Here is a 19,984-nt window from a genome sequence, read left to right on the forward strand (position 1 = left end):
CTTTCAGTGAGTTCTTGGTCTTGCTGACTTCAAAAATGAAGCTGTGGACCTTTGCTGTGAGTGTTACAGCTCTTAAAGGTGGCATGGACCCAAAGAGTGAGCAACAGCAAGATTTACTGTGAAGAGCGAAAGAACAAAGCTTCCACAGCACGGAAGGGGACTGCAGCAGGTTGCCGCTTCTGGCTGGGGTGGCCAGCTTTTATTCCCTTATTTGTCCCATCCCATGTCCTGCTGATTGGTCCATTTTACAGAGTGCTGATTGGTCCATTTTACAGAGTGCTGATGGGTCCATTTTACAAACATCTAGCTAGCCACAGAGCACTGATTGGTGCGTTTTTACAGAGCACTGATTGGTGCATTTTACAAACCTCCAGCTAGCCAGAGTGCTGATTAGTGCATTTTACAATCCTAGCTACAGAGCACTGATTGGTGCATTTTACAATCCTCTTGTAAGACAGAAAGAAAAGTTCTCCAAGTCCCCACCCAACCAAGAAGCCCAGCTGGCTTCACCTCTCAATACCACTGAAACACACTTAAGTACATAGCCCACAGACTCTATAAAGCAACTACACAGTCAAGACCACAAAGCAACCAGTGACCAACTTTACAACAGGATCAAAATCTCACATATCAATATTAACTTTGAATGCAAATAGTCTCACACCCCACTTAAAAGACACAGATTGGCAACTTGGATAAAAAACAAGACCCAACCATCTGTTGCCTTCAAGAGATGCATCTCATATGTAATGACACACATAGGTTCCAAGTAAAGGGTTGGAGAAAGATCTATCACACAAACAGAAAACAATAAAGAGCAGGGGTTGCTATCCTTATATCAGATAAAACAGACTTTAAACCAACAACAGTAAAAAAGGACAATGAAGGGCATTACATTATGATAAAAAGTTGAATTTCATGTGAAGACTTACCTATCCTAAATATATGTACACTCAACACTGGAGTACCCAGATTCATAAAACAAGTACTTCTAGATCTATGAAAAAACTTAGAAAAATACACTACAATAGTTGCAGACATCAGCACCCCCCTGACAACATTAGATCATTGAGGGAGAAAACTAACAAGGAAATTCTGGACTTAAACTTGATGCTTGACAAATTGGACCTAATAGACATTGATAGAATACAGCACCCAACAGCTAGAGAATATATAATCTCATCTATACATGGAACATACTCTAAAATTGACCACATGCTACCTCATAAAGCAAATATCAATAAATTTTAAAAAATGGAAATCAAACCAAGCATATTCCTGGACTATAGTGGAATAAAAATAGAAATCAATACCAAGAAAATCTCTAAACCAGTGGTACCCAACCTTTTTGGCATCAGGGACTGGTTTTATGCAAGACAACTTTTCCACAGACTGGGGGAAGTGGGGATATTTTTGGGATGAAACTGTCCCACCTCAGATCATCAGGCATTAGATTCTCATAAGGAGTATGCCACCTAGATCCCTCACATGTGCAGTTCACAATAGGGTTCACACTCCTGCGAGGCTCTAATGCTGCTACTGATTTGACAGGAGGCAGAACTCAGGTGGTAATGCTTACTTGCCTGCTGCTCACCTCCTGCTGTGTGACCTGGAGTTGGGGGAAGTTGGAGACCCTTGCTCTAAACCACATGATTACATTGAAATTAAACAACTTGTTCCTGAATGACTTCTGGTAAACAATGAAATTAAGGCAGAAATTTAAAAGAATTCTTTGAAATAAATGAAAACAGAGACACAACATACCCCTGGGATGTAGCAAAAGCAGTGTTAAGAGGAAATTTTATAGTGCTAAATGCCTACATCAAGAAGTTAGAAAGATCTGAAATTAACAACTGAACATTGTTCTTAGAGAAACTAGAAAAACGAAAGCAAACTTCAAAGCTAGCAGTAGAAAATAAAAAACTGAAATCAGAGTAAAACCCATTGAAATTGAGACCCTAAATCCACATGAAGGATCAATGAAATAAAAAGTTGGTAATTTGAAAGGATAAACAAGATTGATAGACTGCTAGCTAGATTAACAAAAGAAAAAAGAGAGATCTAAATAAACAGAATCAGAAATGACCCTGCAACCAATCCCACAGACATACAAAAGACCCTCAGAGAATATTATGAACACCTCTATGCACACCAACTAGAAATTCTAGAAAAAATGGATAAATTCCTGGGAACACATAACCTCTCAAGATTGAATCAGGAAGAAATCGAAACCCTAAACAGACCAACAGCAAGAATGAGTTCCAAAATTGAATTAGTAATAGAAAACCAACTAATCAAACACAAACAAAAAAAAAACCCCCTGGACTAGATGGATTTGCAGCTGAATTCTGCCAGGCCTACAAAGAAGAGCTGATACCAGTTCTGCTGAAACTATTCCAAAAATCACAGAGGAAGGATTCTTCCTTAACTCATTCTGCAAAGTCAGCATCATTCTGATACCAAAATCCGGAAAAGACAGAATGATAAAAGGAAAGTTCAGGTCAATATCTCTAATCAATACAAATGCAAAAATTGTCAACAAAATACTAGCAAATCAAATCCAGCAGCACAGCAAAAAGTTAATTCACCACAATCAAGTAGGGATTATTCCTGGGGTGCAAGGATGATTCAACATATGTAAGTCAACAAATGCAATTCACTACATAAACAGAATAAAAAACAAAGTATATGATTAACTCAGTAGATGCAGAAAAAACTTTTGATGCAATACAACATCCCTTTATGATAAAAACCCTCAAAAAACTAGGCATCAAATGAACATATCTCAAAATAATAAGAGCCATCTATTACAAACCCACAGCCAACATACTGAATGAGCAAAAGCTGGAAGCTTTCCTCTTAAAAAGTGAAGCAAAACAAGGATGCCCACCCTCACTAAACCTATTCAATATAGTACTGGAAGTCTTAGCCAGAGCAATCAGGAAAGAATGAAATAAAACGTATCCAAATAGGAAAAAAAAAGAAGCCAAATTATCTCTCTTTGTTGATGATTGATATGATTCTATACCTAGAAAACTCCAAAGGCTATTTCTACTAATAACTTCAATAAAGTTTCAGGATACAAAATCAATGTAAAAAAATCAGTAGCATTTCCATACACAAATAATATTCAAGCTAAGATCCAAATCAAGTATACAATCTCATTTACAATAGCCACAAAACCCAAAATAACTAGAAATACTCCCAACCCAAAGGTGAAAGATCTCTACAAGGAGAACTACAAAACACTGCTAAAAGAAATTATAGATGACACAAACAAATGAAAAAACATTCCATGTTCATGAATTGGAAGAATCGGTATTATTTAAAATGGCCATACTCCCCAAAGAAATCTATAGATTCAGTGCTATGCCTATCAAACTACCAATGTCATTTTTTACTAAATTAGAAAAAAACTATTATAAAATTCATATGGAATCAAAGAAGAGCCCGAATAGACAAAGCAATCCTAAGCAAAACAAAGCTGGAGGCATCACATTACCCCACTTTAAACTATACTGCAAGTGTATACTAACCAAACAGCATGGTACTGGTACAAAAACAGACCCATAGACCAATGAAACAAAATAGAGAACCAGAAATAAAGCTGCACCCCTACAGCCATCTGATCTGTGACAAAGTCAACAAAAATAAGCAATGAGGAAAGGACTCCCTATTAATAAATGCTGCTGGAATACACCTGCAATACCTGCCTAGCCATACACCAAAGAAAATAACTGGACCTCCACATTTCACCATATACAAAAACTAACTCAAGATAGATTAAAGATTTAAATGTAAGACCTCAAACTATAATAATCCCAGAAGAAAACCTAGGAAACCCCATTCTGGACATTGGCCTTCAGAAAGAATTTATGACTAAGTCCTCAAAAGAGACTGCAACCAAAAAAAAAAAAAATTGACAAGTGGGACTTAATTAGACAAAAAATATTTTGCACAGCAAAAGAAACTATCAACAGAATAAAGAGGCACCCTACAGAATGGGAGAAAATATTTGCAAACTGTGCATCTGGTAAAGATCTAATATGGAGAATCTATAAGGAACTTAAACAATTGAAAGAGCAAAAAAAAAAAATTGTAAAGTGGGCAAAACATGAACAAACCCTGCTCAAAAGGAGACATACAAATGGCCAATAAACATATTAAAAAGTTCTCCTCATCACTAACCATTAGAGTGATGCAAATCAAAACCACAATGAGATATCAACTCACATCAGTCAAAATGGCTATTATTTAAAAGTCAAAAAACAACAGATGCTGGCCAGGCTTGGAGAAAAGGGAACACTTAGTTTGTTGGTGGGAATGTAAATTAGTTCAGCTACTGTAGAAAGCAGTTTGGAGATTTCTCAATAACTGAAAACAGAAATATCATTCAATCCAGCAATCTTATTACTAGGTATTCATCCAAAAGAAAATAAATGTTCTATCAAAAAACACACACTTATATGTTCATTGCAGCACTATGGCAAGACATGGAATAAACAAAGATCCCCATCAATGGTGGAACAGAAAAAGAAAATATAGCACACATACACCACGGAACAGTACACAGCCATAAAAAAGAATAAAATCATGTATTTCACAGAAACATGGATATAGTCGAAGGCTATTATCCTAAACAAATTTGTGCAAGAAGAGAAAACCAAATACTGCATGTTCTCACCTCTAAGTGGGAGCTAACCATTGGGTACTTATAGGCATAAAGATGGCAACAATAGAAACTGGTGCTACTAGAGGGGGAGGGAGAGAGGGAGCAAAGGCTGCAAAACTTAACTATTAGGTACTATGAAGAGTACCTGGTTGAGATAAATCATACCCCAAATCTCAGCATCATGTAATACACCCAGAGAGCAACTCTGCATGTGTAACTCCTGAATCTAAAATAAAAATTGACATTCTTTTTTAAAAAGAACAGGAAAGAAACAAAACAAAATGAAACAAAAATGCTATCATCTCCCTACAACTAAATTTATGTAACTAAAGCACAAACTAGAATTTAAAAAAATGTAAATACCAAACTCATAGCATTTCTGATGATGAATTTTATGTGTCAACTTGATGGGGTCACAGGATTTCTAAATATATGGTCAAATATTATTCTGGATGTATCTGTCAGTGTGTTTTGGATGAGATTAATATTTGAATTTGTAGACTGAATATAGCAGACTGCCCTCCCTAATGTAGGTCAGCATCATCCAATCAGCTGAAGGCCTGAATAGAACAAAAAGGCTGATCCTCCCCAAGTAAGAGAATTATTCCTGCCTGATGACCTTTAAATTGAGACCTCAGCTTTTTTTCTGCCTTCAGACTTGAATTGAAGCCTTGGCTCTTTGTGGTTATTAAATATGCTGGCCTTTAGATGGCACCGATTGCTTTCTTGGTTCTCAGGCTTTTAGACTCTGACTAGAGCTACACCATTGTCTCTCCAACTTGCTACACCATTATCACCAAGTTGCTGACTCACCTGCAGATCTTGGGACTTGCCCAGCTCCATAACTGCTTATGCCACTTCCTTATGGTAAATTTCTTTAGATATATAAATATGCATACGATTCTGTTTCTCTGGAGAACCCTAATACAGATTTTGGTACTAAGAATAATTCTGGAGGAAGAGAATCTTAAGGATAAACTTAAATAGGTTCTGAGGTTTCTGGGATTGAATCTCTAATCTGATTAGATTTAAAGACTATTGACTCTATTTCTAATAAAGAGAAAATTGGTGGTCCATGACATGATGTGGCAGTAGAGATGCACAAAATATCACCACTAGATGCTTCTAATCAAACACTTATAAGAAGCAAGGGTCTGGATGATCTTGTATTTGATACTTTCCAACATTTTTGTCAAACTCATGAGTAAAATGAGGTTGACTGGTTGCTTCTAGTGTTGCTGGACAAAGTGGAAAAAGAAAAGGATGACCTCAGGGGTCAAATTCCCAGCTGAAGTGCTGCATAAATGACCTGAAAGTTTCTAAGTGTGTCCCCGAAAGAGACCCTTATTTCCTGTAGTTGCAGGGCTGAGATTGCAGAAAATCAAACCAGAATCTCATCTTGCAACTGACTGAATTACAATGCAATTTGACTGCTAGTCTTGTAGGGTGTCTACTATTAAAGTAAAGGCATTGATTTGGAGGGAATGCGGTGCTAAAAGTTGGAATGGAGATATGTGGGAAGACTCTGATGAAGCTGGAGACACTGAGCCCCTAAATAACGTCTTCTTTGTTATGTGGAAGAGATCTCCACACCCAAGTGGAGGCAGTTTCCCCAGTCCTAGTGGAAGCAGTCTCTTACCCCATGTCTGAGGGGATCAACCCTGCCTTGCCTAAGAAAACTGTAATGTCCTACCATGAGGCAGTTGCCATGCAAGGCGCTTCTGCTTCTCCTCAGAACCCACCCCCACCATTCCTCGTTCATTTCAGACCTATAACTAGATTCAAGTCCCAGCAGCACCCAAAGGGGAGATATAAGGTATAAACCATGAGGAAGTGTGCTATACATCAAATGGACAATTTGAGTTTTCTAATGTATACAAGCAGAAATCTGGGGAATATGTGTGGAAACGGATATAAGGGTGTGGGATAATGATGGAAGGAACATAAAATTGGATCAGGCCAAATTTGCTAATATGGGGTCACTAAGCAGTGATTCTGCATTTAATGTGGCAGCTCATGGAGTTAGGAAGGGCTCTAATTGCTTGTTTGTTTTCTTGGCTGAAACACGGAACAAAAGATAGCATTATTCTGGGAGTTTCTGCAAGGGTGTTTATAAATGACATTAATATTTAAGTAGGTAGACTGAATTCAGCAGATGGCCCTCCCTAGTGTGAGTGGGTCTCATCCAATTAGTTGAAGACCTAAATAGAACAAAAAGTCTGACCTTCCCCTAAGTTAGATAATTATTTCTGTCTGATGGCCTTCATACTGGGACATTGGCTTTTTTTTTGTTTTCTGCCTTCAGACTTTATGGAAATACCAGCTTGTCCTGGGTCTCAAGTTTCCCAGTCTTTGGATGGCAACTACACCATTGGCTCTCCTGTTCTCAGGTCTTTGGACTCGGACTGGAACTATATCATTGGCTTCCTTGGGTCTCTGACTTGCTAATTCACCTTGCAGATCTTAGGACTTGCCCACCTCCATGATTGTGTGAGCCTATTCCTTATAATCAATCAATCAATCAATCAATCAATGAATCACCCATTGGTTCTGTTTATCTGAAAACCCTAACACAGCATTGTTCCATGAAAGCAATGGATGAGATAATTTTTGTGCCTCTGACATAATTCTGGCATAGCAGCATAAAAACTGGCTGCTATGAACATAACATGAGAAAAACCGTATGGTTGGAGGCTTTTTCTTATACTAGATTTTAAAAAATTATGACAATTACTTGTAAGGTGTTCTAGATGTTATCTGCAAAGAGAACCAGAGTAGCAATACTTAGGCAACCCCAAAGACCTTTGAGAAGTCACAGGTCAAGGGGGAACATCATATGGGGATCAGGCAAATCCACTTATGGGTGCTGGGCGCCATCCTGCTAAGTAATGGCCTTCACTCTAGTGCTGCCAGCCATGTAACAAAAAATAAAATAAAATAGGCATCCTTTAAACAAATAAGTTTACAAAATAATTGAGTCAGTTTCTTTGCTGAAGCCTGTGTTCCCTGTTTCCTATTGCAAAAGCCATTTATCAAGCATTCACAGCTTGTGAAAATTGCTTTATGAAATAGAAGACCACAAGACTGGGTTGCCTGAAATCCTTCTGACCACAACTGGGGGCAACAGGAACTCAAGAGGGCCTGGCTTCCAGGATGATGGAGCCACCAGCTGGCAAGCTGAATCCATCATGCCACTTAGAAAGTGCAAGTGTGCAGGAATCAAACAGGACTCAGAGGTAATCCACAGGCCAGTTGCTGAGTCCTGCCACATCTGCACCCGATACCATTTGAAACGTAGATCCTGATCCCTTTGGAGGAAATGGGTGAAGGAGAAGTATGAAGTGCAGGTGCAGTAGCAGAGTGGAACTTGAGTCACCCATTCCCCAAACTCCCCCAGACACCAACACTGCTTCCATCTCCTTCCCTTCAAACTCTCTGCCTTGGGACCACCAAAATTGAAATATTTTGGCAAATTTGTGTAATAACCAATGCTTCAGAAGAAAAAAGGAAAATTCCATCTAATTAATATCCAGAAAAAAAGGGAGGTAAATGGTAAATGTGGGCATTACTTCTTGTCACACAGATCAGTTCTGTGGGTTCTCGGAAAGGGAGGGCACCCTCTCTGTGTATGTGTGTATGCCCGAGAAAGTCCCTGAAGGCAGCTTTCTGTAATTCAACCCTCCTGAAACACTGAACAGCTAGTGAAAAGATTTCTCAGCAGATGCCGAACAAGAGGGGACATCTGATGCCTGTTTTATTCAGTCACCAGTAATCTCTCTTGCATCACTCACTTTTGTTAGAATTGACTAATAGGCAACATGCCTTCACTTGAGCCCAGCAGATATAAGCACCATCCTTACAGGCTGGCTTCCTGACTGAGAGCAGGGAGCAGCAGGCATGGGGCACGCCGGGTGCCAGTTCAAAGCCCTGCTGTGGAAGAATTGGCTCTGCAGACTCAGGAACCCGGTGAGTGCTTGCCTTGGTTTTCCATAGGGTTCTAGTGAGGTCTGGAGCAAGATCAGGGTCTCTTCTTTCCTGCCTGCCTCTGCCTCCTGGCAGGTAAAAACACTCACGCTGCAGGGAATTTGGGGAGGTTGGATTATTTTAAATCAAAACCTGTCCCAAGGGCCAAAGTAGCTGAACACTTTAATGACCAGGATGAAATCAAGGCTGAAGAATTTATCAGAAAAGGGCAAATTTAGAAAAATTCTAAAAACAAACAAAAAGGCAGGTGGAATTGAACTATAATTTGTGTTCTAAGCATTCGTTGTAAAAACTGAACAGTGAGTTCTCAGGTTTAGGGAACAAAGCATTTGCTGCATTTAATGCATAAACATAATGCTACAGGTACTGACTCCAGAGCACAAGACTGCACAGTGTGCCTCACCAGAGCAGGGTATGACACATCCACTCTGTTATTCTGTAGGGTCACCATCTTTAGTGTTAATTCACATCTATTTAGAACCGTATTCCAATTACATTAGCAAGGTTTTCCTAAGGAGATTGGAATTGTTCAAATGAAACTTGTGTGAATACTTATGCAAATATCCTGTAAGTGTACATTTTTGTGAAATAGAAATCAATTGCTTGTTATTATGATTAACTTTATTCCCGATGCCACTATATAAACATTAATACCTATAAATGTCATTTTCAGGAGAAGTAGATGTGCAGTAATTTACCTGCATCGTTTCTGATTTTAAGGTCTACAGTTAACCTATGGGAATTTTCTGCTGACAAATGCTTTGGTTTGAAGAGATTCAGTAATTGACATTGAATTACATTTTGCTGAATCCTCAGAGCCAGAATATTCTATCTCTCTGTCTTGAAATAAAATACATGTTAAAGGAGATGTTTTCTTTTTTATGTGACCTTTAGGATCAAAATAATTTCAGTTGAAAGTTTGTACAAAAGTTTTAAGTTCAGGAATAAAGGAGTGAGACAGTCTTCATTGATTGTTAGTGTGTTCGTGTCTGTGTAGGTAGTTTTACATTTATAAACAGTGTATTTCATTGACATGTAAGTTTGTTTTAGGGAATTAGCCTATTTTCCCATGAAAGAGTGTTATGGGTGGAAGTTGGTTCCCAGACACTGCTCTTTCTGCTTTATGCATATCTACCTCAAAACAGTTCAGTGACCGAGGTAGCCAGACTGCCTACTCCTCCTTACTGGATACTTGAGTTTTAAAAAATTTTCACAATTACTTTTGCTGCTAAGGCAAACATCCTCATCAGAAGGTTTTATTTGTTTGATAACTGTTTATTTAAAGTGGTAACTCCTGCATCCCACTTTTCTTTGACTTATTTTTCTTTAGTATTTATCATCTTGTAACACACCACAGATTTTCTTATTTGCCGATTGCCTCTGGATCCTACATTAGTATGTTACATGCATGAGAGCTGGACATTTTCCCCAATCGGTTCATCAATGTATTCTCCAGCACCCAGAACAGTGCCTGGCACACAATGGATGTTCAGTAAATATTTGTTGAATAAGTAAAAGAAGGAAGGAATAAAGCATTTATGCATCTCTGTTATGTGCCAGATAGTGGTGAACAAGAAAAGTGAGTTCCTGGCCCACAAAGAGCTATAGTCTGTTCACAGAAAAGCAATGAAAAATGCAATTAAATATTTAATGAAACCACCTCTTGGGATATATCCTATAGATGTCCCTGCACAAATGGGAAGTGATATTTGTACAAGGTTGTTCATTATAGCAATGCCTAGAATAGCAACAGAGTAGAAACAACACAAGTGGTTCCATGCATAGAATTTGGAGCTGCCTGACTGGGTTCACATCCCAGCTCTGTCACTTACTAGTTTACTTTTTCAGGCAATTTCTTAACTTAGTTTTTTTCTCTGTAAAATGAAATTGTTTGTAAGTATTAAATGAGTTTGTACATGTAATGTGCTTGCAACAGTACCTGGTATAGGAGTGGGAGCTGTTTTCTTATTTGGTAGAAATGGGTGGCCTCAGACATCTGTGGACATGAACCGTGGGCTGCAAGGAGAGGAGGCACAGGGTAACTCTCAGTTCATGGCTTGCACAGTTGGGTTAGAACAGAACTCCAGGGGGATAAAATGTGAATATGTTTACATATCTTAATGTTATTACAGTGGAAATATTGAGGGCAGACCCCTCTGGGTGAATGTCTTTAAACTGACCTATTTATCACAGCATTCTCCCATTCTCCAATGATAATCTGTAGATTCTTTGTTTTTGAACTATGGAAGTGAGGTGTTGGCATGAACTGTGGAATAACCAAACTGCCTGAGTGAATAAATGGCCTCAAATACATGTTTATTTAGTGAGTAAAGCCAGGAACTATTTGTTGTATGAAGGAAGCTTGTCTGTTTTTACATTTACTGTTTTTTTAGCTTTTTTTAAAAATTGATGCATAATAGATGTACATAGTGTCAGCATACATGTGATAATTTAATAATTTGTATCATTCATAAAGAGAAAATCAGTATATGCTTTTACATTTACTTTTTAAAAATCTTTCATATATTTCATGATTATAGTTTCTTCAAAAAACATCGTATTATAGATTCAAACAAAAATTAAAAAAATAGAATAATGGATAAATAGTACCCATCATACTTATCTTAATACCTAACTCTATAGATTGTTAAAATTCTACTATTCTTGGAAAAAGTAGTTTCTTACCATTATTTTAATACCATTTATTTTTTCCTCTTGATTTTTATTTATTGTAAAAACAGTACTAAAACAAAAGATAAACATTTTAAAGTCATCTAAAATTTTATTATCCTAATTAACTTTTGTGGTCTTTTCTTATCCTTAGGCATACATAATGAAATATTTTTACGTAATTAAAGTCATAGCTTTTTTCCCACTTTATATTGAAGCCTAGCATTTTAAAAGTTACTGTATGGTCTTCTTATTTAATGGTTTTATTGAATAACAGTTCATCAGTTGTATACACATAATTATTTGGCCATTTCCTTATGTTGAGGATTAAGGTTCTTTCCAGCTCTTATTGTTATGAATAACATCATTATGCATGAAGGACACACCTTCTCCTGGATCATTTCTATTGAATAAGTTTCCTGGAGAAGTTTCTGGGTCAAGGTAAGGAAACATTGCTTTTGGGCAGGTGGAGATCAGTTGACAATGCCTCACGGGTGTCCCTATGGATAGTTCCAGTGCAATGCCATCAACATTGGCAAATATTCAGTGACTTTGAGCCATGCTTTTCCACATGAATTTCTATTAATTTCTACATTTTATTCTAACTGTAAATCAATCTAATTAATTACTTATTTTATTTTTATTTCTTTTAATTTTAATTTTTTAAAATTGACAGATAATAATTGCACGTATTCATAGGGTACATAGTGACGTTTCAATACAAATAATGTATGGTGATCAGATCAGGGTAATGAGTATATCTGTTATGTCAAATGTTTATTATTTCTTTGTGTTGGGGACATTCAATATTCTCCTTGTAGCAATTTGAAGCTATACGATATATTATTATTATTATTTCATACGGAGTTTTGCTCATGTCACCCAGGCTGGAGTGCAATAGTGTGATCTCGGCTCACTGCAACCTCTGCCTCCTGGGTTCAAGCGATTCTCCTGCCTCAGCATCCTGAATAGCTGGGATTACAGGCGAGTGCCACCATGCCCAGCAAATTTTTGTATTTTTAGTAGAGATGGAGTTTCACCATGTTGGCCAGGCTTGCCTAGAACTTCTGACCTCAGGGGAGCCACCCGCCTTGGCCTCCCCAAGTGGTGGGATTACAGGCGTGAGCCACTGCGCTGGACCTATGTGATATATCATTGTTATTATATAGTCATCCTACAGTCATATAGAGCACTGGAACTCATTCCTCCTATCTAGCTGTAATTTTGTATCCTTTAATAAATCTATCCCTATTCTCTCCCTCCCCCTACCTTCACCAGCTACTTCTTATTTTAACGAATTAATAATAACAACAACAACAACAACAAGAAAATCATGTAAGCCAACTGTAAGCTCCTTGGATAGCTCTTAGTTTTGCAGTCTATTTGGGTTCTCCCATGTTTTAATATTGAACAGAGCAGCTGAGCCTGTAGCCTGTGTACTGTGGATGGCACACTTCCCCTAATCTATCCTTCCAATCATGGAGCAGTGACCATTCACAGGGTGGTTGTTGTCTCCAGGATCCTACATCTGTTGACACCTTGGATCTCTGTTCTGAATCTTGCCTCCTGTGACTGCTACTCAGTCCTTTCCTTCCCCGCCCAACTGGACAGGACTCTGATCCCTTACTCCATTAATGAAAGCTGATATCCTGTAAGTGATACCAGCTTTTTGGGTTGAGCTGGCCAATTTTACTGAAGACTTGGGCTAGTGGAGGAGGGTTGAAGCATAGTTTAATATGAGGACATCAATGTTTTAAAAAACTCATGGTTCTCTCCCAACCATGGGCTGGAAGAGGATAATGGAAACAACAAAACTACACTGGCCACAGTTTTACTAGGAACATCCTTCTGCCCATGGAAACCACATCCCAGAACCCAGCGACAGATATCCAGATGTCTACCATACATAAAGCACCGCATTCTTGATTTAAAAGGCCACAGTGATAAAATGCATACTTTCTTTTAGTCATGAATAAGAATTATGGTGTTATGCCAGGGCTCATCCTCTGACCTGGCTTGTTGGGGAATAGGGAGAAGCCTATTAGACTGTCTGAGTTCAAATGCCATCCCTCCACCAGCATTAGAGAGACCTGAGTCAGCTCACCCAAACCCAGGCTGAATCCCTGCTGGGCTCTGCCTCTGCCTATCTACCTCCTAGAGATCTACCCTGGGGCTAGGTAGGGAGCTTTCCAAGATAACTACCTTGGAAATCACTTTTTTTCCTTTAAGATGTAAAGAAACATATTCTTAAGTTTCAACTACTTTCTTTTAAGATGTAAAGAAACATGTTCTCAAGTTTCAACTACTTCAAACCTCAGAACTTTTGTGTGTATATGTGTGTGTGTGTGTTTCTTTTCTAAAACAAAATAATCTCATTTCTTTGAGATTTTTGTCTATTACTGTTGTCTATTTTGTCTATTACTGAAATCAGGTGCTAAAAACTGAACTTGGTGTTACAAAGAATAATTTTATTTTGCAAACACTAATCTTGCTAGCTACGATTTCTGTATTTTTCTGAAATTGAAAAGAAATTTACATATATCAAGCCTCAGAAGTAAAGTATCTCTTATTTCTTTTGGACATTGTTTTAGAGGTTGGATTTTTGCTGGTTTTGCATAGTTACATGTTATAGCTCATCAACTATTTGTTGTCAAATTTGCTATAAGGATTTACTAAGGGAATCAGCAGATGCCAGAAGGTAAAAGGTGAGGTGCCTGATCTCTCTCATAGTCAGGTTGGAAAAAGTCTTGAACTAACTAGTCTTGAACTGCTCCTATGGCTAGAGGTCCTTGGGGTCAGGGCATCCTCACTGGCTGCGGGTCAGTAGTGGGGCTGGGGTGCTGCTGAGCAGCCACCTGCGAGCCAGTGCACTTTCTGCTCCACTTCTCAGCAGCGGCCCACACCCAGGGGCGCTCCACACACAAACCCGCTCAGCTGCAGACTCCAGCACTGCGGGACAAGATTGGCAGTGAGAGGCGAGACGGTTCTCAGGTGGTGTAGGAGCCGTTGAACTATTCTCGTTTCCAGCACTTACACGGAGGTGACACATTTCTTGTGATTAGGCCACACGGATGACTGACATGATGGCTTCTCCCTCTCTGGCTGCAGTCATACAGTAGTGCAGGTGCGATGGAACTCCTGATAACTCGAAGCTCCCACCAAGGGCTCTTTAATAAAATGTAGAGTAATTCAACTTCTGTTTGGCTAGATGAGAAGATAAAGTTGATAATCTTCCTACTTGTCATTAAATCGGGAGCCTGTGGGATCTTGGGGCTTGGCCTGGGCTTCCCTGGCCTTCAGGACTTGCCTTGGGCTGAACCCTGGGAGGAAACTGCCTCAGTCACTGCCAGGCCACTGAGGGCCATTTGAGTGTGTCTTAGGTTTACTAAGAGCAGTGATCTAGGAAAAGCAGTTCAGAAACCGAATTAATAAAAGCAAACCTCCCTTTGTATTTTTTTTAGCATGGGCTGGCCTCTACTAAGCTGTTTGGGGTTGGTTGGTTTGTTTTTCCTAATTCACAATCATGGTATCAGCAGTGCCTTTTCTTTAATTTCAATTGATCTTAATTTGCTTCTAAACCTTTAATTTTAGCTTTATTTTCCTCCTACACCCTCTCTCAAAGCACTAGTGATTAAATAGACAACCAAATATGTATTAAAAAAACAATTTTGAAGGGCAGTGAGGGAAATGCTTTGAAGGGCAGTGAGGGAACACTTGCAGTGAAAGCATCTCAGTGTTTCTTTAAGAGTCTGGCTGTGTGGTGAGCATCTCTTTTGTCCTGCATCATTGCCTGAGTTTAAGAATGTGAGAATAGTGGCCGGGCATGGTGGCTCACACCTGTAATCCCAGCACTTTGGGAGGCCGAGGAGGGCGGATCACCTGAGGTCAGGAGTTTGAGACCAGCTTGGCCAACATGGTGAAACCCCATCTCTACTAAAAATACAAAAATTAGCCCGGCGTGGTGGCATGTGCCTGTAATCCCAGCTACCGAGGAGGCTGAGGCAGGAGAATCACTTGAATCTGGGAGGCAGAGGCTGCAGTGAGCCGAGATCGCACCATTGCACTCCAGCCTGGATGAAGAGCGAGACTCTATCTCAAAAAAATTTAGAAAAGTAAAAATAAAATAAAATAAAATAAAATGAAAAAAAAAAAGAATGTGAGATTATCCAGTCTTCTAAAGGTATGGAAAACTGACTGGATTTCAAAGACAAGCCATCCAGTTTCTCATTTACCAATTTGACTGTCAGGCTGAAAAGAGAAAATAATTCTCTCTAGGTTGCTCTTTTGCTGAAATTGTTACCAGCATATTGCAGAGAAAATTACAAGATCATCAAAAAGCTAGGTCTGGGAGATTTTATTTAGGATGGTGGATTTACGTGGCTTCTGTGCAAAACAAAAACCAATAATAATAATAATAATAATAATAATAATAATAAAAACAAAGACTTACTTTCCCAAGAGGCTTTTCCTTCTCACTTGTGAATGCAGGTCTCCTTGGGAAGCCTAGAGTTCCCTGGTAGAGTTATTTACTTTGGCCCAGATAGGCCTAGGTATTTCAATTACAGGAAAGGTTTTAAAAACAACAAACAACAACAAAACTGTCACAGTAACAATAATGTGAGAGACCAGAGGCAAAGGCAGCCTCAAGTCTTATTTTTATGAGATTGTATTGGAGGCCGAGGCTATTTATTGGGGAACTGGTCCTCGTGAAAAGCACATTTCTTTTTTCGATTTGGAACTCTGGGGGGCTCCTTTCAAGGAAACCTTGCCCGAGGTCAGCTCTTCGTGAGTGTCCTCTCCTCTCTCTGCTTCATTCCTGTCGGGGATGTTTTCCTCCCCCACTGCCTGCTGTCAGCTAAGCCAGAGAGTTCCCCTGAGGGGTAGTACCTCTGCCTGGTCCTACCCGATTCCTGGGCTGTCCCGGCCAGACAGCACCTGTCATCCTCCAGGTTTGAAGTTGGAGCTCCTGGGAGAATTGTACCTGTGTGTTCTTGTGCCCACCTACTTGGAAAATAACCATTCTTTAGGGATGAGAGGGAAGCAGCCAGGAGGCACGGTGCTCTGCCCCGGATCCACAGAATGATGTCAGCTCATTCAGAATGATGTCAGAGTGATGAGTGTCAGCTCACAGGGCCTGCTACGAAAGATCCCAAATGGAAGCTAAAATAGTGCTGTGCTGTGATCCCGGCAGGTCCTGAGAGCACACTCTCTCCTTCTTCATTTTGTCACATCAGCGGAGCCAGATGGTGTCAGAGTATGCTCTTTCTCTCTGCCAACAATCATCATGCACCTGAGCCCAGGACATCAGTCCTATTTCCCACACCCCTGCGTGACAGAACTTCTTACTCCCATTTCACAGCTACAGAAAATGAGCCAGGAAGGGTGGTTAACTTGCACAGGCCCATTTGAGGGAAGCAGCAGAGCTAGGCTGAGACTCGATTTTATCTGATGCCTGAGCCTATGGCACTCCTGGACAGGTTCCTCGAGTAAACAACACCAATACAGCACTCTGAATTTATCTGATGAAGACTGGTATGGGTGAACTAGGAACAAATGCCACCAAACTATAAGAATTAGGAAACACTTTTGCACATGCTAGGGACTGTCAGGAACTACTGGAGGCATTACCACAGGACAGCCTTGGTGCTGTCTCCAGCAGAGCCTTGAACTCCATGTCCACAACACACACTGGCATGGGTGGTGTGAGTCCCAAATTCTAGGTGGGGTTAGGCACTGCCCTTACCACTTCTGTTGTGGGGTTTCCTTGTTTCTAGTGGTAACTCAATTATCCTAACATACTACTCTTTTGATACATCACATCATATTGATGCTGGACACCTTTTGTTTTTTTTAAGATGGAGTTTTTCTCTTGTCACCCAGGCTGGAGTGCAATGGCGTGATCTCAGCTCACTGCAGCCTCCGCCTCCTGGGTTCAAACAACTCTCCTGCCTCAGCCTCCTGAGTAGCTGGGATTACAGGTGCCACCCATCATGCCTGGCTAATTTTGTTTTTTGTATTTTTAGTAGAGATGGGGTTTCACCCTGTTGGCCAAGCTGGTCTCGAACTCCTGACCTCAGGTGATCCATCTGCCTCGGCCTCCCAAAGTGTTGGGATTACAGGCGTGAGCCACCATGCGTGGCTGATGCTGGACATCTCTTAATAAATTCTAAGCCAGGTGTGGTGGCACATGCTTGTAGTCCCAGTTACTAGGGAGGCTGAGGCAGGAGGATCGCTTCAGCCCAGGAGTTCTAGGTTGTGGTGAGTCACAATCCCCCTACAGCTCTCCAGCCTGGGTGACACAGTGAGACCTCACCTCAAACAAAACAAAAGGAAATGAAACAAACAAACAAACAAACAAAACCTACCAACAACAAAACAAAACCAACAAACAAAAAATCCCAGATTCTAAGTAGTAATATGGCTAAGCCCAAAGGGAACTCAAATTACTAACTCTTTTTAGTTTCGTTCCATCTGTTGGCTGGCGTCTGATCAGAAGGGACCCGCAGTTCCTGTAAAGCCAGTTGATGCATCCAGTGTTGTATTGTCCTTTACTCAGTGTGGTCTGTGCTTGCAAACTGACTACACATATTAGGGCTTATTTGGTTTTCTATTTTAAGGAGTTAGTGTAAGAATGAACTTTTTTCTCTATTTTTTCCTTATATAACTTGCCCATCAAATTCTTTCCAATTGTGTCATTAGAGGCCTGGTGATTACGTGCATGACAAGTATTTCTTTGGTTAGTTATCCTCTTTTTTTCTTATTTTTATTGTTCAGACTTGACAATTTGTATATCTTAAAATATCTTTTCATTTTCTTTGAAATATGTCTTTTGTAATTTCAAAACTACTGAAATTATACTTCATTCATCCATAGCTTTGATCAATTTTCTGCTCTCTTCTTGTTTTACTGAAATTAAATTTACTCTTTTTTACACTTTCATTTACTTTTGAGTTGTATAATGTTTTATCTTTTTTTTTTTTTAAGTCTCAATTCAAGTAGCCTAATGCCATTGTTAAATTACTCTATTTTACCTCCTTGTACTTAAAGGTCATTTTGTCATATCTTTTGAAATGCAGTAGGGCCTCTTTTTGGACTTCCTATGCCACTGCATAGATTTACATTTCTGTTTTGTACCAATTTTATTTTTTTTAAAGCACTGAAACATCACACTATGTTCTAATATTTTGTAGGATTAGAATTTTTCTAGCTCTTCTTTCTTCTTAGGAAATTTTTGTTTTTAAAAACACATTTACTTACCAATTATATTTTAGAGCCATTTTGACTTAAGAAATTATTCCAGTTGGTATTTTGATTATGTTTCCATTCCAATATAAATGCGAACTTGGGTTGAGAGTGTCCTCTCACCCTTCCTCTTTCCTCACTCCCTGGAGTCATCTTGGCCAACTCCAGGGTCCCTGTGGATGGAGCACTTGATGTCCTGTATACCCACCTCCCCCGCTGTATGGCCACCTCTATGGAGGCTGTAGCTTTCCATAGAGTACCTGCACTCAGCCATGGCAGAAAAAGCACAACGTCCTAAGTCACTAGTGCAAACATCCTAACTCGACCATAATAATTGCGGATTCAAAAAATGTCCATAAATATGTATATTTAACTCCATTAAGAATAGTTGTGTTTAACTGAAAATGCTCTATCGATACCCTAACGATTGGTGCTTAATTTCTAATTTTTTTTGCAGTTGAAACAATATTAAAATAACTCTTTTATACATATTTTAGATACTTTCCCAATTGTTTCCTCATTAAAAATCTATCAAATGAGAATCTTTGGGTTGAAGAGTATGTACATCTCACAATTTAAAAACATCTTGCTTACTTGACTTCCTGAAGGGTTGTACCAATATGCATCTCCTTTCAGTGTTCATACTTAATTTTGATTATTTGTGTGTCTCCTTTGAGTACTTGAGTGGAGAAAGTATTCCTCATTCATCTTTATAATGCCAAAGTCTCTAGCTCAATGTTTGAGAAAGTGCTAAATAAATGTTCATTGAATGAACATTGAAAGAAAAGCAATTATTTTTCAATAGAAAGCCAAAAAACAACCCTACTCCTCACAAAAAAAGAGAGAAGGAAGAAAAAAATTGGTTTATTTCTTTCTGTCAGTATCCCACTAACTAAAAGGTTTGCAAAAATTCACTTGGGGAAGGAATTTTGGACTTTGATGGAGAGATGTTTGGAAGCCTCGACTCCTAACTGTAAAGGATCTAGGCAGATCAACTGTAACTATAGTTGCTGTTTGGCATTTGGATTATCTCTTAGCTTGGACTTGTGCTTTGTTGGAACTCCTTGTGTGAACATTGGGCTGTGTTTTCCTGCAGTGCTTAACAACAAGAACTTCAAAATACATCTGGGAAAGTCCCCTCTTTTGAGAGGTTGGCATCTAGAGGCCCCAAGTGCCCCAAAGAGACACAATAGAATTTCATGCTTCTTTCAAAGCCCTTTGTTTCCAAAGACAAGGGCAACAGACTAATTATGTGCTTTACTTTAGCTTCCTGGATATTCTAAACTTATGGTGTTTTCCTCTTCTCTCAGCCAACGAGATCTTCTGGCTAGCTCCTCCCTTTGAAAGGCTCTCTTTCTTTCTTATTCATTTACAATTTTAGTTTTTGTACCTAAGCATTTTATTCTTTGTGGTTTT

The 19,984-nt window shown here is 39.2% G+C and overlaps 1 protein-coding gene across 2 annotated transcripts in view; it reads left to right on the forward strand.

The window, feature by feature from the left end:
- The first annotated feature begins 8,454 nt into the window (after window positions 1-8,454).
- The window catches only part of ABCA13 (ATP binding cassette subfamily A member 13), a 513,749-nt gene continuing 502,219 nt past the window's right edge, over window positions 8,455-19,984 (forward strand). The window contains exon 1 of one of the 2 annotated variants that reach the window (XM_063606228.1): window positions 8,455-8,638. In XM_063606228.1, coding sequence (XP_063462298.1) covers window positions 8,570-8,638 — 69 coding nt within the window. In that variant the 5' untranslated portion in view covers window positions 8,455-8,569. The remainder of the gene's footprint in view (window positions 8,639-19,984) is intronic. The other variant, XM_003805826.7, reaches the window with a different exon arrangement.

Source organism: Pan paniscus, chromosome 6 (genome assembly GCF_029289425.2).
Source record: "Pan paniscus chromosome 6, NHGRI_mPanPan1-v2.0_pri, whole genome shotgun sequence".
NCBI lineage: Eukaryota > Metazoa > Chordata > Mammalia > Primates > Hominidae > Pan > Pan paniscus.